Genomic DNA, 25,092 nt, shown 5'->3' on the forward strand with positions numbered 1-25,092 from the left:
CATGCAGTAAAATTTATCCTTTTTTAGCGCATAGTCCTCTGCATTTTGATAAATCCATCTGTTTTTGTAACCACCACCTGAAGAGCTAGATACAGCACAGTTCCATCACTGCAAAAACAATTCCCTCATGTCCCTTTGTAGTCAACTTTTTCCTCCCAGAAACCCACTGGTAACCACACTGATATATTTTCTGTATCTACACTTTTTCCTTTTTCGGAACATCAACTAAATGGAGTTGTACAGTATGTTGTGTTTTCAGTTTGAGTTACTTTACTTAGCATAGTGCATTTGAGGTTTATGCGTGTTGTTGCATGCATCCCTACTTTGTTCCTTTTTACTGCTGATTAGTATTCCATTGAACAGATATACCACCATTAGTTTAACTGTTCACCAGTTGATGGACATTTGGGTTGGTGCCAGTGGCTATTACAAATAAAGCTGCTTTGAACATTTGAATGCAAGTCTTTGTGTGGACATACACTTTTCATTTTCTTGAGTAACGACCTAGGCCTGGGATTGCTGGGCCATAGAGTATGTCCTTTAAAAAAAACTGCCAAAGTGTTTTCTAAAGTGGCTATACTGTTTTGCATTCTCAGCAGCAATACATGAGGATCCCAGTTCCACATCCTTAGCAATAATTGTCTAAGTTGATCATTTTAATTTTAGCCATTGTGAATGTATAGTTTTATCTTGTTATTTTATTGCATTGATATTGTATTTCCTTAATGCCTGGAAATATTGAGTATCTTTTCATGAGCTTATTTGCCTTTTATATAACTTCTCTGATGGAGTGTCTGTTATCTTTTCTGGCCATTTTTAAATTAGATTGTTTTCTCATTTTTTAGTTGTAAAAGTCCTTTATATGAACTAGGTACAGGTACTTTGTCAGATATATATTTTCACAATAGGTTCTCCCAGTTTGTGGCTTGTGGGTTTTCATTTTTTAAATTGTCTCTTTTGGAGATTGATGGTTTTTAATTTTGAAGAAGTCCAGTTTTGTATCCCATCTAAGAAATTTTTTCCTAACGTTAGGTGGCAAGTGTTTTCCCCTCCTATGTTTCCTAGATGTTTTACAGTTTTGGCTATTATGTGTAGGTCTGGGATCGATTTCACATAAATGTTTGTATAAGCCATGAGGTTGAGAGTGTAGGTGCATGTTCCTTATCTATCCATCCGTTTCAACACCATTTGTTGAAACACAATCCTTTCTCCATTGAATTGCCTTGGCACCTTTGTCAAAAATTCACTGACCATATATGTATGAGTCTGTTTTTGGATTCCATTCTGTTCTCTGTATCTGTCCTGATGCTAATACCACATCGTCTTGATTATTGTAACTTTATAATAAGTCTTGAAAGCATGTAGTGTAGATTCTCCAACTTTGTTCTTTCTCACAATTATTTTGCCCATTATGGGTCCTTTAATTTTCTTTAAGTTTTTTATTGTTATGTTAATCACCATACATTACATCATTAGTTTTTGATGTAGTGTTCCGTGATTCATTGTTTGTGCATAACACCCAGTGCTCCATGCAGTGGGTCCTTTCATTTTCACATAACTTTTAGAATCACTGTGTCAGTTTCTACAGAGGAATTTTCATTGGGATTGTGTTGAATTTTTAGAATACTTTGATGGGTGTGGTAGGCTAAATAATGGCCGTCAACGATAACCACTTCCTAATCCATGGAACTTGTGAATATTACCTTCTGTGGCAAAAAGATGAATATTAGCTTATGTCATAAAATATGTGATTAAGTTAAAGATCTTGAGATGGGGACAGTATCTAGGATTATCTAGGTGGGTCCTAAATGCAATCATGGGTTTCCATATAAGAAGGAGGCAGAAGGACGTACTATTAACACAAGAAGGCAATGTGATGTGATCAAAGAAAAAGATTTGAAGATGCTGCACTGCTGGTTTTGATGATGGAGAAAGAGGCCTAAGGAGTGCAAGGAATATAGTTATAGAAACTGAAAAAGGCAAGGAATGGATTCTCCCCCAGGTCTCCGGAGGGAATGGGCCCTGCTGACATCTTAGTGAAAACAGTGAAATCTATTTTGGACCTCTGGCCTCCAGAACTATAAGAGAATAAATGTCTATTATTTTAAGCCACCAAGTTGGTGGTAATTTGTTATAGGAGCCATAGGAAATTAATACACAGAGTATGTAAATCTTAACAATATTCCATTTTCTAATCTATAAACATGGTATATCTCTCCGTTTATTTAGATCTTTAATTTTTCTCGATAGTGTTTGGTAGGTTTCAGTGTACAAGTCTTGCACATATTTTGTTTATTTCAGTGTTTCATATTTTGATGATGTTTGTAAGTGGCAGTTTTTTCATGAACTTAATTTTAGAATAGTTTTAGATTTATAGGAAAGTTGCAGTAAATGATAGGTTTTTTAAAAAACGATTTTATTTATTTGACAGAGACAGCGAGAGAGGGAACACAAGCAGGGGGAGTGGGAGAGGAGGAAGCAGGCTTCCCACGGAGCAGGAAGCCCGACACGGGGCTCGATCCCAGGACCCGGGGATCATGACCTGAGCCGAAGGCAGATGCCCAATGACTGAGCCACCCAGGCGCCCCAGTAAATGATAGTTGTTTTTTTTTTTTAAATCTCAGTGTCCAGTTTTTCATTGCTAGCATAAAGAAATAACAGTAATATTTTTTGTACATTTACTTTGTACCCTGCAACTTTGCTAAATTCACTTATTTGATTTGGAAATGGGTTTTTTGGGGGGTAGATTAGTGAGGATTTTCTACACAGATAGTCATGTTGTCTGCAAGTATCAGATTTACTCCTTCCTTTCAATTCTTTATTGCTCTCATTTCTTTTTCATGTATTATTGTTATGGCTAGGACCTCCAGTACAATGCTGAATAGGTGTATTGAAGTGGAGGTACTTGCCTTGTTTCTATAGGGAAAATGTTCAGTCTTGCACCATTAAACATTATTTTCATAGATACCCTTCTATTCTTAATTTGTTTAGAGCTTTTATGTTGAATGGGTAGTGAATTATGTCAAATGCTTTTGCTGAAACTGTTGAGATAATCATTTTTTTTCATTCTGTTAATACAGTGAATTACATTATTCGTTTCAAATGTTAAGCCAAGCTTGCAATCCTGACTAAACCACACTTGGTCATACTGTAATATCCTTTTTATATATTGCTGGATTCAGTTTGATAATTTTTTTAAAAAGATTTTTATTTATTTATTTGACAGAGAGACACAGCGAGAGAGGGAACACAAGCAGGGGAAGTGGGAGAGGGAGAAGCAGGCCCCCCGCCAAGCAAGGAGCCCGATGCAGGGCTCGATCCCAGGACCCCGGGATCATGACCTGAGCCGAAGGCAGACGCTTAATGACTGAGCCACCCAGACACCCCAGTTTGATAATTTTTGAAGGGTTTTTGCGTCTATGTTCATGAAGGGTGTTGGTTTATAGTTTTCTTTCTTGATCAGGTTTTGGTATCAGGGTAATGCTGGCCTCATAAAATAAATTGGGAAATACCCCTCTCCCATCTTTTTCTGTAAGAATTTGTGCAAAGTTGGTACTATTTCTTCTTTATGTATTTGATAGGTTTTTTTCAGAGCTTGACATTTTCTTCATGAGAAGGATTTTAACTACAATTTTAATTTATTTCATAGATATAGGGATGTGAAAGTATTTCTTCTTGTGTGAACTTTGATAATGTCTTTCTTTCAAGAAATTTACTTGCGTAAAGTTGTTCATAATATCCCCTTCTAATCTCTGTAATGTTTGTAGGATTTGTAGTAATGTCCCTGCTTTCATTTCTGATATTGGTGATTTTTGTCTACTATTTTTGTCTGATCACTCTGGCTACAGATTTACTCTTTTTCTTGATCTTTTCAAAGAACCAGGTTTTAGATTCATTGATTTTTTTTTTCTGCACTTGTATTTATCATTTCCTTCCTTCTGCTTACTTTTTAAAATTTCCTTCTTTTCCTACTTTCTTTTTTTAAAAAGGATTTTATTTATTTATTTGAGAGAGAGGGAGCTGGAGAGGGTGCAAAAGTAGGGGGAGGGGCAGAGGGAGAGGGAGAAGCAGACACCCCGCTGAGCACCTGAGCCAAAGGCAGATGCCCAACCAACTGAACCACTCAGGTGCCCCTCTTCCTAGTGTCTTAAGGGGCATCTTAGATCACTGACTTTAGATCTTTTCTAACAAAAACATTTGATGCTATAAAGTTCCCTTAAGTACTGCTTTAGTTGGAGCTCACAAATTTTAGTAAGCTGTATGTCCACTTTCATTTAATCTGGAATTTTTCAAATTCTCCTTGTGTTTGTTTTACCTATGGATTATTTAGAATAGTGTTGTTTAATTTGCAAGCATTTTGAGAATTTTCCAGATATCTTTCTGTTGTTGATTTTTAGTTTAATTTCATTGTGTATAGAGATTTACTTTGTATGATTTTGATCCTTTTAAATTTGTTGAGTCTTGTTTTATGACCCAGAGTTCAGTCTGTCTTGGTGAATATTCCATGTGCTGCATTTGAAAGGAATTTGTATTCTGCTGTTGTAGGAGGAATGCTTTATCAGTATCAATTAGGTCATGTTGGTTGATACAGTTTTAGTAATTTCTATGTGTTTTATCAGTTATTGAGAGAGAAGTGTTAATTTTCAATAATTATGGATTTTTCCATTTTTCCTTAATATTTTCTACATATATTGTGAAGCTTTGTTATTAGGTACACAAATATGTACAGTTGTTAGATCCTCTTCAACAAATTGACCTCTTTATCATTATGAACTGCCCCTATTTGTCCCTGGTAATATTTCTTATTCAGAAACATACTTGCCTTATATTGTGGCAGGCAGAGTGGCCCCCCCAAAGATATCCAGGCCCTAAGCCCTGGAACCTCTGACTGTCCTGTTACATGGTAAGGGGGACTTTGCAGAAGTATCTAAGGTTATAGTGCTAGTTTCCATGACAAATTACCACAGATTGAGTGTCTTAAAACTACACAGAACTTATTATCTCACACTTCTATGGGTCAGAAGTACAGGTATAGCAGGGCTAAATTGGATTTTCCGCTTAGAGTCTCACAAGGCCAAAATCAAGGTGTGGGCAGGGCAGCATTCCTTTCTGACCCTTTTGGGTTGTTGTCAGAATTTAGTTCCTTGCGGTTGTAGGGCTGAGAACCCCATTTTTCTTACTGGCTGTCAGCAGGAATCATCCTCAATTTCTAGAATCTGCCTGCATTCCTTGGCTCATGGCTCCCTTCCTCCGTCTTCAAAGCCAGCAAAGGCAGGTTGAATCCTTCTCATGTTTAGGATTTTTCGGACCTCCCCTTCCAACCCGTCTCTCCTCTTCTGCTACATCTCTCCACTTGTAGGCCTCCTTTTTCTGCTTTTAAGGATTCATATGATTACATTGGGCTCACCTGGATAATCTAGGTTCATCTCCCTATTTTAAGGTCCCCTGATTAGTAACCTTAATTCCATCTACAAAGTCCTTTCTTGGTAGTGCCTAGATTAGTGTTTGATTGAATAACCAGGGGACAGGAATTTTGGGGAATATCTTTAGAATTCTGCCCACCACAGTTATGGACTTGATAGGAATAGTATCCTGGATTATCCAGGTGGACCCAGTCTAATCACATGAGCTCTTAAGCAGAGAACTTTTGCTGGAAGCAGGAGAAATGTGGTAGAAGGAGAAGTCAGAAGAAGCCTACGTGTGAGAAAGATTCAATATGCTGTTGCTGGCTTCGAGATGCAAAGGCTTCATCAGAGAGAGACCTCTAGGATTGAAGGGCAGCCCCAAGCTGACAGCTAGTGAAGAAACTGGGATCTCAGTCCTACATCCACAAGAAACCAAATTGCCAGCAACCTGAATGAACTTGGAAGCAGATTCTTCCCAGAATCCCTTGATAAGAGGCCAGCCAACTGACATCTTGATTTCAGCCTTATAAGCATCTGAGCAGCAAAACTAACCAAGCTTGTCTGGACTTCTGACATATATAACTGTGAGATAATAAAGTTGTATTGTTTTAACCTGCTAAGTTTGTGGTGATTTCTTAGAGCAACAGTAGAAGACTGAAACATATTAGTATGTCACTCCAGGTTTCTTTTGGTTAGTGCTTGCTAGGTATAACTTTTTCTGTCCTTTTAGTTTTAATCTGTGATTTTATAGACAGATGAAGTGGGTTTCTTTTAGATAGCATATAGTTGTCCTGCTTTTTAATCCAATCTGACAGTCTTTGTCTTTTAACTGGTAAACCATTTACATTTCATGTAATCGTCAGTAGGGTTGGGTGTTACACCTTCTTGCTGGTCCTAGGAACTGCCTCTAGGCAGTAAGCTGGAGCAGTAATTAAACTCACCTCCTTTCTTTCTTTCCTTCTTTCCTTCCTGTCATCACAGTCCTTTGCTGGACACAGCCTTTGTTGTCCAGTATCTGAAAACTCTTGTTTCCTATATTTTGTCCAGTTTATTGTTTAAGGTGGGAAGAAAAGCTCCATTCCTCTTACTTCATCAAAGCTAGAACTAGAAGTCCTCAACAGTGTAATTTCTAATTAATATTTTAAGGACATCCTCTGCAGGAAGTCCCTTTTATGTGCAATGTGAGTGTGTGTGTGTATATAATCTGTTCAGCCACAGAAAGTATAATACAGGTACTAAAATGTTACTGTATCTGAACACAGCAGATTACAAATGCCATATCTTTTTAAAAATAGAATCAAATAATTAGCCAGTGACAAAACCTGACCGTATCCTAAACATGTCAGCCTTTTTCAGTCTCCATGTTTTGGTACATCTCGTTCCTTCTGCTTGGAATGCTTCCTCTTCTCAGCTTTCTTGCCTGGCAGCTTTCCGTGTATCTTCTGGAACCAGTTCCAGGGGCATCACTTCTCTGCTTCCTAGTGCCCCCAGACAGAACCCAGATTTGTTCTTCTGGGCTCCCGTCACGCTCTGTACGCTCACCATTCAGGCACGCACCATAGGCTGTATTAAAATTCTATGTTTCTGTGTGGCCTCCCTCCTACCAGAAAGCCCTGGAAAGCAGGGAACGTTTATTTTAGTCTCCTTTATGTTTCCAGGATCCCCTAACACAGTATGTCTACTACATAGAGCTTTTCAATACATGATTGTTGAATTAGTGACTCTTTACACGTGCTCAAAAATACTGCTGTTATGACTCTCCCTTTCAGTATCACATAGTTGTAAAAGTGAGTCATCTTTAATCATTTTACTTTTCTCCTAGTAAATTCCTCATCTATGCCTGTCTCCTGCTGTTCTCTGTGCTGCTGGCCCTTCGTCTGGATGGCATCATTCAGTGGAGTTACTGGGCTGTCTTTGCTCCAATATGGCTGTGGAAGTTGATGGTCATTGTTGGAGCCTCAGTTGGAACTGGAGTCTGGGCACGAAATCCCCAATATCGGTAATACTGCTTTATAAAACCCACTGGTCTCTACCCTGAGGGAGCAATATCTTGTTTTTCACTTTTGATTAAGGACTATTTTTTTTTCAGCCTATCTGGGGTTTTGTAAGAACTATAATATAGGCAAACTGAGTTCTCTTCTAAGTAGTTTAAAAATTAGGGGTTTGATATGCATTTTTAAATAAAAGCAGTGTCGTTTCAGGTGCTTAAGATCCTAGCCAGCCCACAAAAGCCAACGTAATAGAAAATGCATCCAAAATATCGAACTGTTGTACCATGCTGGGCTAGGAAGTATAAAACTATCATGTTTGCAGGAGCAGTTCTATAAAACAGAAGCCTGGCTTTGATCATCAGGGATATATCTGTCTCCAGTTCAGTCCTGGAATTGGGGTTCCCCTTGTCCCAATCTCCTAGTCCTGGGGTTTTAGGACTGTTAGCAGTATGTGTGTTGGGAGGGTAGCTTGGCCAGGAAACAGTATGTCGCTGAGACAGGGCAAGATGAGGCCCAGATGCTGTGAAGGAGAGCAGAGCCTTTGGGGGCCAGGCAGAGGGGTAAGCTTTACCTTCACTCTGTGCCTTTCTTCTCGGCTGCTGCAGCCCTTTCAGGTTCCCGGAGTTGGCTCAGCTCCGGTGTGCAGCCTAGTGCTGCTGGGGCCCAGAGAGTCTCTTCTCCCTCTCAGAAGCTGGCACTTCAGAAAGGGAAAAGGGAGACTTGAGGGGCTGTTCTCAACCCTCAGCAGGAAGACGGGGAGGGAAGGCCACGTGGGCAGCTGCTCACGTGCAAGAAGTGCAGGTGTTTCAATCTTGATTAGCCCACGTCACATACATTGCCACACGCATAGCTAGGAACTTTAAAATAGTCCTACAGAGAGCCTTGGCAGATGGGGGACATTTGTGTGTAGCTGTTTTAAGGTCCTTAGACTTCCTTTTTTCTTTTTTAAGATTACCTGTTCAGCTGGCAAATCTTTTCTTTTTTATGAGATATTTTCAGATACCTAATATTTATGACTCAAAGAATGAAAAGTTAAATACCTAAACATTTTAGGTTCCACTAATTGATATTGAGAATCTATTTGAGCTTTGCCCTGTTGGTTTAATTTAAGATTTTTAGAGCGAGGAAAGGAACTGTGTGTGTGTAGTTGAATGTAGTGAGTGTGCAGGGGTGGTCCTTTGGTGGAATGTTGGTGGGTCCTGTACAGGTGACCACTGGCTTCATTTTCTCTCTGTCCTAACCTCAGGTATATTTATCACCTAGAAGATACATCATAAATGTTTATCTGTATTTTGAATGAAACACTGTAGGCCTTCCACATGCATTTTTTAGCATTTCCCTGTTTAGCGGCCTAATTATTTTTCAGTTGTTAATCTGATGAGTTCCTGCATGGTACTTAAACAGCTAATTAACCTGATTTTGTTTAAAAACAGTTTTAACTGCTCTTCCTTCTCTTTCATCTGCAGGTGTTAATTCATCCTCATGGAATAGAAAGGAAAATAAAAAGACGTTCATAATTTTATCGGCATTTTTAAAATAGCACCTAACAATAGTTACTATATTTTCTTGAAATATAACCCACACTTATTCATAAAGCTAGTTATTTTTATAGTATTGCATGAAATATGATTTACATGGTTTTTAATTTGTTGAGAGATGAGGATCATGAGATTTAAGGGATGTTTGTCCGTTTTTAGTAGTAGAAGCAATCAGCTTGAATAATCTTGGGAGTAGTTTAAAGTTTTGAACACAAGCATTTATGTTTACTGTCAGGGCAGTAATAACTCTGGCTGTCACTTCTGAGAATGTCGTTATCCAGTTAAATCTTTGTCTGGTTTGATTGTAATGTTCATTTATTGTCATGTAGTAGTTCTTTGGCGTTTGAAAGATTGCCTATTAAAGATTAAGTGTAAGTTCGCTTTTTACCTAACTTCCTTTGCTTTTTGTTCGATTTATAAATATTGTTCATAGTATCAATATAAGTTTTGTTGATATTTGCCCTGGACTGCCTGCCTGTTTTGGAGATTCTGAACTGAGTATTTTTCTTCTTCTTCCTCTGATGTCCCTTTTTAGAGCAGAAGGAGAAACGTGTGTGGAGTTTAAAGCCATGTTAATTGCAGTGGGCATCCACTTGCTCCTGTTGATGTTTGAAGTTCTGGTCTGTGACAGGATTGAAAGAGGAAGCCATTTCTGGCTTCTGGTCTTCATGCCGCTGTTCTTTGTCTCCCCGGTGTCCGTTGCAGCTTGTGTTTGGGGCTTTCGACATGACAGGTCACTAGAGGTGAGATTTCATATATTCAAGAATGTTTTAAAAAGTAAAATCTTTTGGTCTGTTATTGTAATGTACGTTTCTTGCCCTTTGTTAGGAAGAGATTAGTCTGTAACTCTAGATTATGGTATGTAAGGAAACAAAAGCTAATGGAAATAATCATGGTTCTCTTTCTTGACTTAGAACGCAGGCTCCATCCAGCTCCATGGCTTTCCCTAGTCCCCGGTGTTGGTCAGGCTTCTCCTGAGAAACAGAGCCAATAGGAGAGGTGGGGAAAGGGGGGAGGGAGGAAGGAAGGGAGGGAGGGGGAGAGAGAGTGCAATTGATTAATTTTAAGGATCTGGCTCATGGACCAGTAGGGCTGACAAGTCTGAAATTCATAGGGCGGACCGGTAGGCTGAAGATGCAGCCCGAGTTGATGCTGGCGTCTTGAAACAGAATTTCGTCCTCTCCAAGAAACCTCAGGCTTTCTAACTCATTTGATGCAACCACCCACAGTCTCGAGCATAGTCTTTACTGAAAGGCAGTCCTTTCACAGCAATACCTAGACTCGTGCTTGCTTCAGGAAGCGGTCCTGTGTAGCCCAGGCACACGGGCACCTCAGAGCGAGCGCCACGCCACCGCAGACCCCGTGATCTGGCACTTCATCTGCTCTCTGGTTCGCTTCGAGCCCGTTGTGCCTCGACATAGGGGAGACGCAGCTGAACCCAAAAGCGGTGTGAGCAGTACTAATACCAGTATGGAAAATGATGACAGGTCACATTTATTGAGCACTTACTGTGCGCCAGGCACCGGGCTGGTTTCTTCCCAGGCAGTAGTGTCTTGGTGAAGATGCACAACAACCCCGTGAAGTAGATGCAGCAGCCACCCCTGTTTTATGACAGGGGAAGGGATTTGTTCCTGGCCATTTGTTAAGGGGCAGGGCCGGGGCCAGGATCACATGTCAGTCAGCCCGACTCCAGAGCCTGCACACCGAACCGCATGGAAGCTGAGGGTCCAAAGCTCTATACAGATGGGGCGAGAGGAGAACTGGATGCTAGGGAGGCTTGGTTTTGAGCTGGATGAGTAACAAGTGGAGGAAGGAGAGTGGCAGTGGGGCTGGAAGGCTCCCGTAGAGAGGGCTGGTGAGGGAGCAAGGCTCTGTGGGAACCCAATGGAACGGGACCCTGGGCCCTGAGTGCCAGGACGCTTAGTCTCCACCGGGGAGAGGGCACGGGCACAGGGGAGCATGGCCGGCCCCACAGCAGCGACCATGGAGGGAGGGCCATCTGAGGGAAGCCCAGAGACCCTCCTTGTCCCCGGGCAACCTGGTACCTGTCAGGCCTCTGCATGGTGCTCCTTCCCGCTGCAGGCAGACCCTCACCCTTTCCAGTTCCTCTGAGCATTTGTTCCTGCGTCCATCCACGCTCTTGTCTGGTAACACTGGGCTCTCACATCTGAAAGAGAAAGCAAAACGACAGCAGCAAAAGCTTCTCAGTCCTCTGTCTGGCTCTTGTGCCTTTCTCTTCGTTCACAGAAAGGCTCCCTCCAGCAGAGCCCTTCTGACCTCTGGCTCCCCACTCAGCTCCCCCACTCCCAGGACACTGGCCAGATCCAGTGGGCCCTTCCAGTCCCTTTTTTCTGGCCACCAGCCACGTCACTCCTGGGCCTTTGACTAGACTGGCCCCCCTCTGCTTTGGCTCCTTTGTTGCTGCTTAGGATTCTAGGCTTGGGCATTTTCTGTCCTCACTTGGGCATACTTGTGATCCACACTGTGGATGATCTTGCTTACTTCCTGTCTCTGCTGCCACTTCCATGCTGTCGCCTCCTGAATTCACGTGCTCGAACTCAGGTTTTGATGCCAGCTCTGGACTCCTTTTCCAACATCGCCCGACTCTGTATCTCTGTGCTGGTCAAAGGCACCATTTCCACCTGTCGCTTTGCATGGTTTCTCTATTACCTGCGCAGATGAAGCAAAACCAAGCTTTAAAAATGATTTGCGAAAGCTTACATAAAACAGTCACTGAGATCACACATTCCAGGTATTCCCTATTTGGCTCAACATTTCTCAGTGGGGGAGGGACATGTGCTGTTGGCCTTTGGGATGGGAAATGTTTTGTTGAACAGGACTGTCTTATGCGTTGTGGGACGCTTCTGCCGGACCTCTGCTCACTAAATGCTGGTGGAGAGGCTCTCCCCATAAGTTTGTGAGAGACCCGGGGGCACCCCTGCACCATTCCTAGCCTCTTCCTGGGGCAGGGGCCGTGTCGCCCAGATCGAAAAGCACCGAGAGAGCCATCTAAATGTGGCTGGACAGGGGCTGAGGAGGAAGTTTAAAATACATGTAAAAATTTGGAACTTTGTTTCTTAAAAAGTAAAAGTATATACAAGGGCCAGGATTACATTGGGCATGAAACCATATTTTCCTAATGCAGAATTACAAAAACTAAGTCGTTCATGTAGTCACACTGGGTGTTCCTACCTAGGGGAAGAAACGCCATGTCCAGAGTCGAGCTCCCTCTTGGCGCTTATGTCCCAGGAGGAAGAGTACTACGTTTGCTAGGGGGTGCCTGGGGATAGGCTTGCACAGAGACATGAAGGAAGAGTGGGGGTTGCCAGGGCGCCCTCTGCAGGTGGGGTAGGGGATGATGTTTTCCAGGCAGAGGGACTCACACATACAAAGGCGTAGAGGCAGGAGAAAATCTGTCACGCTGAGTGAACTCTGGTGACTCCAATGTGACTGGAGCACGGTTTTGCAAGATGCAAAGCCTTCTAGAGATGGCTGTTGGTAACAGTCGCGCAACAGTATGAATGTACTTAGTGCTGTCGCCGAGCTGTACAGCTAAAGATGGTTAGTTAAGACGGTAAGTTTTCTGCTGTGTGTATTTTACCACAATAAAAAAAAAATTGCCCGGAGCATGAAGTGGAAAGGAGAGAGTGGTGGGAGTTGGGGGAAAGGAAGGCTGTAGAGAGGAACTGGGCCAAGTAGGGGCCAGATCCTCAGTCCTCAGGCATGCGCTGAGCTGCCACAGGGTGCCATAGTGAACTCCCAGGGCACCATGGGATATTGGACATTTTGGAGGGAAAAGCGATGATACTAACCAGCTGTGGGGATACCTCCAAGTAGTTTACAGTTTTATTATTAGGTCACCCTACATTAGTTTGGATGATATTGGAGAAGAAGCTGGGTTGTTGGCAGTTGCTGTGAGGAGAAGGTCGTTCTGTGCAAAACTGTTTGGAGAACAGCTGATGAGGATGGCAGTGTCTTAAGAAATGGTGTGGCACCCAACAGGCACACACGTCCTTGTAGGAATTAGTCGTGGTTATTTAGGAATGAAGTAAAAATCATATTTTTCTTTTGATATATGGGAGTTATTATTTTTTTTTTTTAGATGGCTACTTAGGACATAAATACTAAGTTTAGATCTAATTACTTAACCCAGTGGAACTGTTAAGGATTTCTTTCAGCCCAGAGGCCTCGGAAAGAATTGCTCCCTCACAAAATGCCCTGTGAACGGAGAACTCTGGGGAAGCTCTGGGCCAGATCAGACGGCTTCCTGTGATTTTCATTTTGTAGGCAGTGGCAAGCCGCGGAAGAGTAGCGAGTGCTGCTGCCAGAAGGAAGACGGCCTGGGGGGTGTTTGGGAGCATAGAGCCTTCCAGACTAGAGGCTGGGAGGTTAGTCAGGGGGCTGTTGGAGGCATTGGGGGGGTGGCTGGTGAAGAGGGAAAGGCCTGATGAGGCAGTAGTCGTCGGGCTGGTAGAGAGCACAGGGCGTGGTGACGGAGCATGCAAGAGTGGGAAAAGGAGTAGATGGTGCTTGCTGGCGGCGTGGCTTGGGTCACTGGGCCGCCGCGGTGCCTTACAGCAAGGCGGGAGGCTCTGGAAGGGAGGGGGACGGGGTAAAGGTGTGAGGGGCTAATGGACTCAGTCTGGGACTGGCTCTGGCTGAAGCATCTCTAGGAGAGCTGGGTCTGGGCCACAGCAGGAAGGCTCAGTCAGAGACAGAGCTGGGTGAAACAGTCAGCAGGAGGCCACCCAAGCTGGGGCTGGGTACACGGCAGGGTGAGCGAGGGGAAGCCTGTGTGTTTGTGTCCGTGTCTCTCTAGTGGGGACAGAAGACCAAGTTGAAGGCTCTGGGGGGCATCAGGGTTCAAGGAGAGGAGGAGACTGAAAAGGAGCTGCAAGAGCACCAGGAGGAGGGCGAGACTGTGCCGGGCTCCTGGAAAGAGATGCCACACAGATGCCCCGTAGGATGAGCTGACACAGGTGGTCTGATGCCGTAGAGGTTACTGACGACCTTGACAGAGCAGCTGCCAGTGGTCAGGGCTGGAGGCCGGATCGCAGTGCTGGGAGCTTGGAATGGCAGGGGAGGCCACAGGCTGGAGCATACGTGCTGTCTCACAGAGCTGGATGGTAACAAAGTGCTAGGGCTGGGAGCGGCCGCTGGCTCCAGGGAGGGAGGGGCTCATTTGGTCTTGGGGCTCTTTTGTGTTTAATGGGAATGAGTTGAACTTGTGTCTGTGCTTCTGGGAGGGATCAGTGGGACAGGAGAGGTTAGCGATGCAGTAAAGAATCTGTAATTGATGTCTTGATGTGACAAGGTCCTCAAGGAGCCAGAAAGGAAGGGGTGGAGAGCTGAGTCCTGGGTACAAGAAAGAAGTGCAGGTATGGAATAGAGATGTCTGTGGGTAGGGGTGGGAAGGACGCTTGCGCTGTCCGCCACGGATTGCCTCTACCCGGCGAGCCCGGAAACAAGGCTATTGTTTGGTAGAGCAAAAAGGGCAGGCAGCCGCGAGGCAGAGGGGCCGGGGCAGGAGACCGGCAGGCACGTTTCTTGCTGTCGCTGCGTTGCTTCGCTCCCCGGGGCAGAAAATCAGGAGGTCCCAGTATAACTTCATCAGACTTTTCCTGTATTATAATTTGCATTGCCTTTTAGTGTGTTAACCAAATAATTGCAGTATTCAATACAACTTTTACTTTGCTTAACTGATTCTTCTCTTCATTTTTAGTTAGAAATACTGTGTTCTGTCAACATCCTGCAGTTTATATTCATTGCCTTAAGACTGGACAAGATCATCCACTGGCCCTGGCTTGTATGTAACTTTTTAAATCCTTAAATAAACTTTTCTTTTTTTAATTATAAAAGTAATTTGTGTTCATTGTAGAAAACTTGGAAGAGACAGACAAGCTTAGGTGATGGAATGATAGTCACCCGTGACCCACTGGGAGAGGGCACGGCCAGTGTGCGGGGTTTCCTGGGCCGGGTGTTACCGCTCCGTGAAGGTAGCCGAGCCTGTGCTGCACGCACGGTCTTGTGCGCTGCGCTCTCATCCTCATGCATCATGAGCATTTTCCCCTGGCAATAAAAGGTCTTTATAAACATAATTTTTAAAGTTTAATTGATGCAGTATTCTTCAAATGCATTTACCAAACATCCCCTTCCAAATATTGAAGTTGATTACCAGTGTGATTATAAATCATGATGTAACATATATTTTTGTGCCTAAAAATCTTTGCCTGATTTTTTTCATTATTTTCTTAGAAAGGACTCCAGAGACAGTATTACTGGGCCAGAGGGTGGGAACTTGAGATTTTGGAAGACAGACTGCACTCCCAACTTGCTTTTCAAAAAAAGAACTTGTGCCACTGTACTACACTCCTGCTCGGAACCTGTGGCTTCAGTTCCGGGCTGTTTGGTTGAAATCGTCTGCGTAGTTGGATAGAAGGGGGCGGGAAGGGGGGGTGGGTATAGGTACATACACATGTCATTATATATTCATGGCAAGCTACAGAGAAGCCAGGAGGGCCTGGACTTCCTGCTATGAATGCCTAGAAGGCGGGTGAGAACCGACACAGAGGGGGCGCGTGGCCTCTGGGAGGTGAGGTCGCGCTGGGGTTTTGGGTCCCCACTCCCACCGCTGCTTGATGTGTACTTTTGCACATAAGACATTTTCTGTTATGAACATGGTTTACCTTAAAAAAAAAAAAGTACCAAGTGTAGCAAAAAGAGAAAATATTCATTTGGTGACAGGGAAGCAAATAAGGGAACATAGTCACCTCCATAATGAATAAAGGCAGAACTCATCATCTCTGCCCAAAGTCTTTGATAAAACAGTCATAATACAAAATGTTCGGGTACCTGTCCTCCATCTTTAGGATGGTGTATCTGGAGAAAGGTAATCGGGTTCAGGATTTTCTGTTGTGATGTGGAAGAAAGAAATCTAAGTAAGACCAAACATTTTAGTATAGGGTGCAATCAGGAAAAAAAAAAAAAAAGATGAATTATAAGTGTTTTTTGTAGGTGAGCAGAGAGGTTTTTCCAGCCCCAGTCAGCAGATGGAACAGTCTGATGGCATGCTTCTCACAGTGATCAGGAGAGACTGAGGGAGGCTGCTATGACCCGGGGCGGGGGGAGGGTGGCTAAGTGAGCGCTGCTAAATGAGGAGGGGCCCTGGGAAGAGACCCTCCATAGATTGTACAGCAAAACCTACCATCAGGAACTCCAGGCTACTTGAGAGGATTAAAAATCACACCAACTCAAGTCATAGTTCTAAGAACAAATTGGAAAACCGAAGCACTGTCTGAAGAAAGCATAGGAGAAAATCTTTGGGAACCTGGGGTTAGATCAGGAGTCCCTACAAGTGGCACTAGCAACAAGGTCCATAAAAGCAGCTCAGAATTGAAATGAAATGAATGAAAAGGCCACAGAGTAAAAGAAGATATTCACAAAGCACGTGTCCAAACGAGGACTTGTATCCAAAACATCTTAACTCTCAAAACTCATAAAACAAACAACCTAATTTTTAAAATTGACAGAAGACTTGAAAAGACAATTCACAAAGAGGATATACATATGGCAAATAAGCACACGGACAGGACGACAGGACATCATTACCCAGTAGGGAAGGGCAAATCAAGGTCAGGATGAGGTCCCAGATGACACTCCTCAGAAGGCAGAGCTAAAACACGAAGCGGAGTGCAGGGGAGGGTGGGGAGAGACGGGGACACTTGCACGTCGCTGGTGGGGATGCCGAGTTGTAGAGGCACTCCGAAAAACAGTTTGGCCGTTTCATGGCTCCGAAAAACAGTTTGGCCGTTTCATGGCAAGTTAAACATGGAGTTGATATATGATTTAGCAGGGCCAATGCAGGGTATGTCCCCTAGAGGAATGGTGCTGTAGGGCCGGACAAAAACCCGTGCCTGAGTGTTGGTAGCAACTTTATTCGGGACAGCCAAAAGCGGGAAAGCACTGCAGTTTCCTTCCACGGGTGCTGGACGCACGGGCAGTGGCGCATCCATCCTCTGGAATGCCACTTGGCAATAAAAAGAAACAGCCTGTCGTCACCCGCAGCAAGGGGGCGGGGAGCCTCACAGACACTGTGGCTTGAGGGAAGAAGGCAGCCTCAGTCGGCGGTGCCGTGGGATGCTCTTGAAACAACCCAAGCGTAGCGAGAGGGCATGGGTCAGTGGGTGCCAGGCGTTGGGGCTGGGGTGAGGGTATGACACCGTGAAGGACCGCACGAGGGAGTCCTGTGGGGTAAAGCAGCTGTCCTGTGTCCTGCCTGGGGATACACAGCTCTGCACATGCGTGTGTGAAAAGTCACAGACCTGGCTACCAAGGGAAAACAGTCCATTTACTGCTTGATAGCGAGACGGATGCCAGACGGATCCAAGGGGCAGTGCAGGAGGGAGGAAGACCGCGCAGGGAAGCCTGGGGAGGCCCCAGGGGCTCACGTGCGCTCGTGTGGGAGTGAAGCAAGCTGTCTGTGGTGCGGCAGCCGCAGGCGTGGAAGCCGCCTGGGCGAGGTGGCAGGGACCGGGCGGCAGAGCCCTCCTGGTGTCCCGCGCGCGCGTGAGCGGGGGGCAGCATCAGGCCGGGCAGGCAAACAGCTGGGGGGGGGGGGCAGGGTGTCAGGGTAAGGTGGGGCAAGCGCGCGGGGGGGCGCAGGCCGCCCTGTTTGCCTTGGGGCAGAGCCAGGTGTGGGCCGAGTGAGGTCCTGCCTTAGAAGGGCAGCTGCTGGGCCCTCCACCCGGAGCGTGGCCCGTGGCAGAGCATGTCCCGGAGCGGCGGCAGCCCCAGGCCGTCCTCAGTGCCGCCGAGCTGGGCTGCGGGGGTGGCCGGCGCCGTCCTACCTGCGGACGTCCGCCAAGGGCGTGGCTAGGCCCGCCTTCAGGTGCTGGGCACAGACCCGACCGACTTCTTTGTCTCCTTCCCTCAGGTCGTGTGTGTCCCTCTGTGGATTCTCATGTCCTTTCTGTGCCTGGTGGTCCTCTATTACATCGTGTGGTCTGTCCTGTTCCTGCGGTCCATGGATGTGATTGCAGAACAGCGAAGGACACACATAACAATGGCACTGAGCTGGATGACCATCGTCGTGCCTCTCCTGACTTTTGAGGTAAGCCTTCGAGAGCAGAACTCCTCAGGCCCTGAGCCCCACCCTTCCCTGAGCCGGCCCTCAAGAAGCACCGCCGAGGACGGAGGGATGGAGAGGGTGGCGGTAGAGTTAGAGCGTCCTTTCTTCTGCGGAAGTGGGTGAGAAGTGAGTCTCCGGGGCCGTGACGCGTCGGCGTATGTTGATGGGTCTACGTCTAGGAAGAGGGAGTTGGTGGGTTTTCATATTGAGTTCCGTGCAGAATCAGAGACTGGGCACTGTGGACGCTTTAGAACGAACACCAGCAGGAGCTTCCCACAACAAGCCTGGTGGTGGAAACTTCCCAAGTGGACAGATTTTGCTTCGTCCTAAAGAGGGATATGAGAGTTTACGGCGCGCTTCCCCCCAGAGTAGAGGGTTTCTCGAGTCTCCTGCGGAGCCGACCTTCCCCCTTATGAGACCTGACAAGGGAAGGGTGGACTGACCTCAGCCATCATCCATCCTCAGATGCTTTATCAATAGAACTTCAGCTATTTCTCTTTCCTCAGATCCTGTTGGTTCACAAACTGGACGGCCACAACGCATTCTCTTGTATCCCGATATTTGTCCCTCTTTGGCTTTCCTTGATCACTCTGATGGCAACCACATTTGGACAGAAGGGAGGAAACCACTGTACGTACTCAGCACTTCAGAAGCCCTTGACCTGTGTGCGTGTGTGTGTGTGTGTGTGTGTGCGCGCGCGTGTGTGCGTGTGTGCGGCCCCACTCTGTGAAAGGATGAGCCCGAGGGTCCCAGTTAAGGAGGTCGTCCGAGGAAGACCTGGAACCTTCCAAGGGAAGGGTGTGCTGTCAACCTTGCTCTCCGTGCCCTGTACCATGACCTCCCTAATGGTGCACTCTGCCATCTGACGTAGGGCTGAGCGTGGTCAGTAGCCTCTTAGCCCTGCTTCCCGGGGGCTCCCAAGGATTAGATAAAAATCCATGTCACCCACCAAACCCCGGGACTGCTCTTCGGTTCTGTGTCCTTCTGGCTCTCCCCAGGGACATTGCTGACATCACTGTGGCTTGTCAGTGGTGACCTGCTTGTCCTCTCTCCTCCCCACCTGCACGATGGCACATTCAGTTTTGAAGCGATCTTTGACAACGGTTCCTTCCTTACTAGACTGTAAGCCTCTTTGCAGGTAGTGCCAGAGCGTGCCATTCTTGAAGCCAGGAGGCTGGGCAGTGGGGGCGGTGTGCCCTGGGAGAGCCAGCACTGAGCTGACGGTCCCGTGCTACAGACAGCAGGAGCAGGCCCCAGAGAAGTAGCGTTGAGGGGGCCCCGGGAGCTCAGGCTGCCTGCCAGCCTGGACCTGCGTGGCTGCCAGATGCTGACAGAAGTCCCTTTTCTGGTTGACATACTTGGCACATATGTCACAGTATGGTGACGTGGCCTTGATGCCGCAGGCGCCCGTCTGAGAGGTGCTAGAGCAGGCCTGTGCCCCGGAGCCTCCGTCAGAGGGCCCGGGAGGTCTGTGCCGGTGGGCACCCGTGCCGCAGCCGCTGCCTGACTCCGGCAAGGTTGCAGCGCGCCCTGTGGTCGCTGCTGGTCTGGGCAGCCCGCTTGCAGGGCCTTTCTTCTTGCCCTTCGTGGGTGTCCAGGCCGTGCGCGGCCTTCGTTTCTGAGGCATCGGGGTGAAGCATTACGTTGTACGAATAAAACTTCATGATCAGGAAAGTAAAGTGACAGGAATTCAGTGGAGGCCAGTGTTTAAAAAAGTACGTCCTTCCTTTTCAGGGTGGTTTGGGATTCGCAAGGATTTCTGTCAGTTTCTGCTTGAAATCTTCCCGTTTTTGAGAGAATATGGAAACATTTCCTATGACCTCCATCATGAAGATAATGAGGAAACAGAAGAAACCCCAGTTCCAGAACCTCCTAAAATTGCTCCAATGTTTCGGAAGAAGACCAGGGTGGTTATCACCCAGAGCCCTGGGAAATACGTCCTCCCGCCTCCCAAATTAAATATCGAAATGCCAGATTAGACGCCACCCCCGGAACGGAACGCAGGGGGACCAGGACGCTCGCTGTCTCCCAGCCTCCTCTGCCTCTTTGTTTCCCCACCCGGAACTGGGACTGGAGCTGGGGCTCCGGGGACTTCCATCTCATGCCTTGTTTGCACTCAACACCTACCAGTGACTCACCGTGACGGACGCACACGTGGCAGGGGACGGGCACGCGCAGTGTGGGCTGGGGGGGTGGGTGTCAGCGGCTATGGGCATGATGGGGGCAGCGCGTGCGAGAAGGAGAGAGCGATCCCCTCCTCCGGCCGGGTGCCTCAGGAGCTGGCTGGGCTCTGTTAGGGATGGCTAATTAGGCCAGGGAAGGAACTGGTTTTCAAAGTGCTACAGTTCCCATCAAAAGTGTTCTTTGGAAACGTTATCTGAAGCAGGCTGGCCTCACCACGTAGCTTAGAGTCTGCCGTCGGGGCGTAGTCAGGAGGAAGTATAGCTACACCGCGGTGGCACCGCGCGCGCCCACGCCGTCCTTGCTGTTTGTGTTCCGGCGGCGGGAGTCCGTTCTCTTCGGGCAATGCTGACGGCAGGTGTTCCCGGCCCCCTCGGTGAGCCCTTTCTAATGGAGTGACTCTGTGCCTGTATAGTATTTATACAAATCTTTTAGCCTTGTAATATACCGTGTCAAATCCTAGTTCTGTACAGTATATTCTGTTAAAGTATTTTTTTACGAGCTTGTATTGGAGACATACGTGTTCTGTTGCAGACGTAGATGCTGCGGGCACACCTGTCGTGCCCGGGGTGCGGGGCTGTCATGCCTTCATGGGACATCAGCATTTCCCCCTTGGAATCCTCCACACACACCGTGGCTGCCACTGCCAGAACAGCCACAGGAAGCAAGAAACGCTCGGGGCTTTTCCTGCACCCTGGGAATACTGGCTGGCAGACAACCACCGGGCGTGACCTGAAGCTGGAAACACTGGACAAAGTGGCTGAGACTAGAAACAGGCACTGGAAGGGTGGATTTGTTAAGGTCTGAGGCGTCGTGTCTGTCTGTCCACAACAGAAATTGTGCCGGCTGGGCCCGGGCCTTGAACTGGGAGTGCCATGGCCCAAGGAGGCAAAGCAGAAGCAAGCAGACGCTCCAGGCTAAGGGCCGTTCGTTCCAGGAGGGAAAAGGAGCACTGACGCTGTCACCCCGGACAAGGGGGCAGGGTTGAACGCGGGCAGCTGCTGCCATGTCTAAGCCGGGCTCAACTGGTGTCCAGCACACACAAGACCACCTGGCACGGCCTCGAGCCTGCGGGCCGGCGGGGTGGGGGGTAGGGGAGGAGATCGGGATGGCAAAGCGTTTCCTGCTTGGTGTGTAACAAATGTAGCGCAATCCACTATTTTTGCTCCCTGCAGCTGTTCAATAAACTGGTTCCTCCTTTTCCATGGTACTGTGTGCATCTTACTTTAGGTGTCGGCCGGGCCACTGGAACTCTCTCAGCCAGCATGAAAACACCCTCCACTGGCCACCGGCAGCCAAGGCGCCTGGGGGGTGGGTGAACATCTCTAATGAGTCTTCGGCCACAGCCTGAACGTACGGGGTGCGGAGGGAAAGACGGACACCCTGGAGACTCGACCAGTGGCTGGGGAACACCCTGCCAACACCGCGACAGCTTGGGAGCCTTACGAGAGTATTCTCGAGGCCCAAGGCAGTCTAAACGCGCAATGGGCATTTTAGTGGCCCTGGGGCATCGCCCGGTGACACCAGCGGCTGAGTACGGCTTCCGGTTGCATAAAGTACCCTGTGATTTCTGTCTGGCCGGCCCTGGCTGTGCCTGCATTTTACCGGGCACTCAACGCAGGCGGCGTTTCAGCCCACGGTTTGTACCTGCTGGGGGTGGACCGAGGCCCTGCAGGGAGCCAAAGGCCACAGACTCTCTTTCAGACAAAATAGCCTCAAGCTTGGAGGCATTTCTGCTTCATGGAAATCTCTGGAAGATCATCGAGTTCCATGCCCAGAATGGAGTTGGGGAGGGGGTGCTTTGGGGGAGGTGGCCCTGCACGTGGGGAGAACGTGCTAGAGAGGCTTCTCTGCAAGGCCGCCTCTCACTGAAGCTCCCAGCCCCACAGCCCAAAGAAGGATGGCGGAGCTCAAGCCCTGGGCACCGACCGGGGCGGGTGTCCCTGCCGTGGTCGGTCAAGGAAGGGACAGTAAGCCAGTGTGGGGCCAGCGGCTCCTGGCCTGTCCCAGCGGGCCCGGGAGTCAGCCCGGGAGGCGGCGGCGGCGGGCTGGGGAGGGGGCCGCGTGCAGGCTGACGAGAGGCGAGGAAGGAGAAGGCCTCCTCCCGCTGCTCCCGCTCCTCCTCCTCCTCCTCCTCCTCCTCCTCGCTCTGCAAGGGGGCGGTGGGACAGCTGGCTAACGCAGTCCCCTAAGCAGCAGTCGGCCATGTGGCCTCTGGGGACCCAGGGCGTGGGTGAACTGGGAGGGTCTCCGGGGAGGACCTCAGCGCCCTGGCTGGGACAATGCTAAAAGGACCATGTGGCCCGCACCCTGGACCGGGGACGCCCCCCCCCCCCCACCCCCCCCCCCCCCGCCCCCGGCCCGCCCCCCGGGCCTTTGCTCCGGGCTTGAAAGTGTGCATCTTGTTCGGGGCTCTCGAGGCCCACGGGCTCAGAGAATGACCTCTGACCTCCTTTAGGCGGCCCGTCGGTGTGGGTCGGCCGGGCCCGGGAGAGGGGGGTGCAAGGCGCAAGGACGGCTTGCGGTTTGCCCCGAATGTGTGGCGTGTTGCTTTAACGCGGCAGGCGAGCGTCCGCTGTCCCGGTGAAGGGACCGTGAGTGACCAGAACGTTGGCGCACTGACAGGTCACTCGTGTGCCTGGCCCTTTATCAGGTCAACCCGGCTGGCTGTGTTGGGATGTCACCCCCAAGTACCCCGAGCCCCTCTGTGGTGTCCCGAGCTGCACTGTTACCAAGGGGTGCTGCGGGCCAGGCCGCACTCCCGGGTCTCCAGGAGGCAGGACGCGCTGCCACTGAGCACAGCCGGCGAGGAGGAGAGTCACCCACCAGGCCGGGCGCGGGGCCGCGGGCCGCTGCCCTTCCCCGCCGAAGCCACGGCTCCCGCCCTGGGCTGGGAGAGCGGCGCTCCTCCAGCCGCCCCTGCCGCCACGCTGGCCCAGCCGGTGTCCGCTGGGGACCCTGGCTTCAGGCTGCTGCTCCAGGAACACGCTTTCCGAGCCTTGCCCCAAGAGCCTCTGTTCAAAAGGCCCCGCACCACCCAGGACGCCCAGTCCGTGGGGGCGGGCCATCTCCTCTGCCTGCCCCGCCCCAAGAAGCTGTGGGAAATCCTCAACAACGACCAGTTTGCACCATTTGCTGGGACAACGATGGCACTTGGATAGGCGTCAACGAGCAGCTGTTTCAGAGGGAGATCTTGGAGAGGGGTGGCCCCAACAAAGTGTTTGAAACGGACTGTATGAAGAGTTTCGTCCGCCGGCTCAACCTCTATGGATTCAGCAAACTGTGCCAGGATGTTCACACATCCGTGGGCCTTACCCACTTTCTCACCGGAGGGGCACCCGTCCACGTCCTGAGCAAGGTAACGGTGGACGCCCCCGCCCCTGCGGGGGGGCATGGGCTGCCAGGCTCTGGGGTGCTGGGGTTGGAGGGGGGCGGGAGCCCCCAGGACCGCCTCTTGGGAGTCGGGTGCTCGTGTCCCCCTCTGGGTGCTGGTGACAGCGACTGAGACTGAACGTGGGGAGAGTGCTCAGGATGGTGCCAAGTGTGTCGGGGGTGTTTCCTTCAAAGACACACGCTCTGTAGCCCATGCTGACCACAGCTGACACTTGGGGGCGGGGAAGGTGCAACGGGAATGGGTAGGAGAATGGGTCCTAAGAGTTCTCCTCACAAGGAAGAAAGGATCTTTTCCTATTTTCCTTCCTTTCTCCTGCCACCCTCGCCCCCTTTTCCTATGTCTTTGAGTTTGCTTCTTTTAGTGGGGTATCTCTGTGAGATGCTGCGCATCAGCTAAACTCGCCGTGGTCACCGCTTCACAGCACATGTAAGGGAAGGCATCGTTCTGTCCACCCCCAAAGGAGGGCTGCCTGTGCAGCGCCTCCCCATAAAGCCCGGGAAACACTGGATCCTCCTGCCCCGCTGCCCGGGGGCGGGGACCACGCGTCCGCAGGGGCTGTGTGTGCGCACGCATGACCCCGCGGCTCTAAGCCGTCCCCGGAGGCGGGTGGGCGGGCCCCTTTGGGTGAGCCAGCAGTGTCCCCTGGGCGTCTGGGGGCCGTGCTAGCCCCAAAAGCACTTTGGGAAGCATGTCGAGGGTTGAACGAATGGGCGTGCTTCCCCAGCTCAGCGGGCCCCTGGAGGCCCAGAGCCAGGGACTCCCACCCCGGGGGGGGTGCGGGGGGAGGTGGGGGGAATGGGCGGGGAGGTGGGGGGTGGCGCGCGATTCTGCGGCCAGCCGACGTGGGCTCCGAAAGCCGCCGCATCTCCTGCCCCATCTGCAAACTCCACGCCCCCCTTCTTCGGACTCGGACGCTGACCCCAGCCGGCCACTTGTAGTCCTTGCCCACGGGTGCCGTGGGAGTCCTAAGCGAGGGAGCGTTGAGGGTGCGGAAGCTAGCGCGCGGCTTCCTGTTGGGACTGTGACCTTCTCGCAAGAGGCCTCGGGGCCGACCGCTGGGTGAGGCCGCGGAGGGGCCTCGATCTGGTGGCCGCTTGCCGTCAGCTCTGTTGTGACGGGGTCTTTCTTTTCCTCTTTACATTTTGCACCCAGTTACGGTTCTACAGGAGCCCCTCCTGTCAGAGAGACTGCCCGCAGCTGCTGGTGAGGATGAAGAGGAGAGTGGGCGTTAAATCCGCGTCAAGGCAGACGGAGAGCGAGCCCGAAGCCCCGGGCGTCCCCCCGGCAGCACCTAGAGCCAGCCCGCGACCAGAGGGAGTCCCGTCCTCTGCTGGGGACCAGCGGGAGCCGGTGAGCAGCCGACAGCGGGGCGGCCCCACCGCCCGGGGCAGGAGCCAGTCGGCCCCTCCGGCCACGCTCGGGGCGGCGGCCAGGCCCACCCTGACAGAGCCCCCCC

At 49.5% G+C, this 25,092-nt stretch overlaps 1 protein-coding gene and 1 long non-coding RNA gene across 2 annotated transcripts in view; one reads left to right on the plus strand and one right to left on the minus strand.

Annotated features, from left to right (window-relative positions):
- TMEM185A (transmembrane protein 185A) overlaps positions 1-21,445 on the plus strand; it is a 34,217-nt gene extending 12,772 nt beyond the window's left edge. The window contains exons 2-7 of the mRNA XM_025865900.2: positions 7,228-7,404; positions 9,470-9,677; positions 14,657-14,740; positions 17,867-18,043; positions 18,568-18,691; positions 19,796-21,445. Of these exons, the coding sequence (XP_025721685.1) occupies positions 7,228-7,404; positions 9,470-9,677; positions 14,657-14,740; positions 17,867-18,043; positions 18,568-18,691; positions 19,796-20,040 (1,015 nt within the window). The 3' untranslated portion in view covers positions 20,041-21,445. The remainder of the gene's footprint in view (positions 1-7,227; positions 7,405-9,469; positions 9,678-14,656; positions 14,741-17,866; positions 18,044-18,567; positions 18,692-19,795) is intronic.
- On the minus strand, positions 9,654-11,599 carry LOC141372001 (uncharacterized). The gene is made up of 4 exons (XR_012377356.1): positions 11,437-11,599; positions 10,980-11,101; positions 10,444-10,535; positions 9,654-9,908 (listed from the first exon to the last, which is right to left on the minus strand). It is a non-coding gene; the product is annotated as an uncharacterized lncRNA (long non-coding RNA).
- Positions 21,446-25,092: the final 3,647 nt, after the last annotated feature.

Source organism: Callorhinus ursinus, unplaced genomic scaffold, assembly GCF_003265705.2.
Source record: "Callorhinus ursinus isolate GAN/ISIS: 27379988/994484 unplaced genomic scaffold, GSC_fseal_2.0 scaffold267, whole genome shotgun sequence".
NCBI lineage: Eukaryota > Metazoa > Chordata > Mammalia > Carnivora > Otariidae > Callorhinus > Callorhinus ursinus.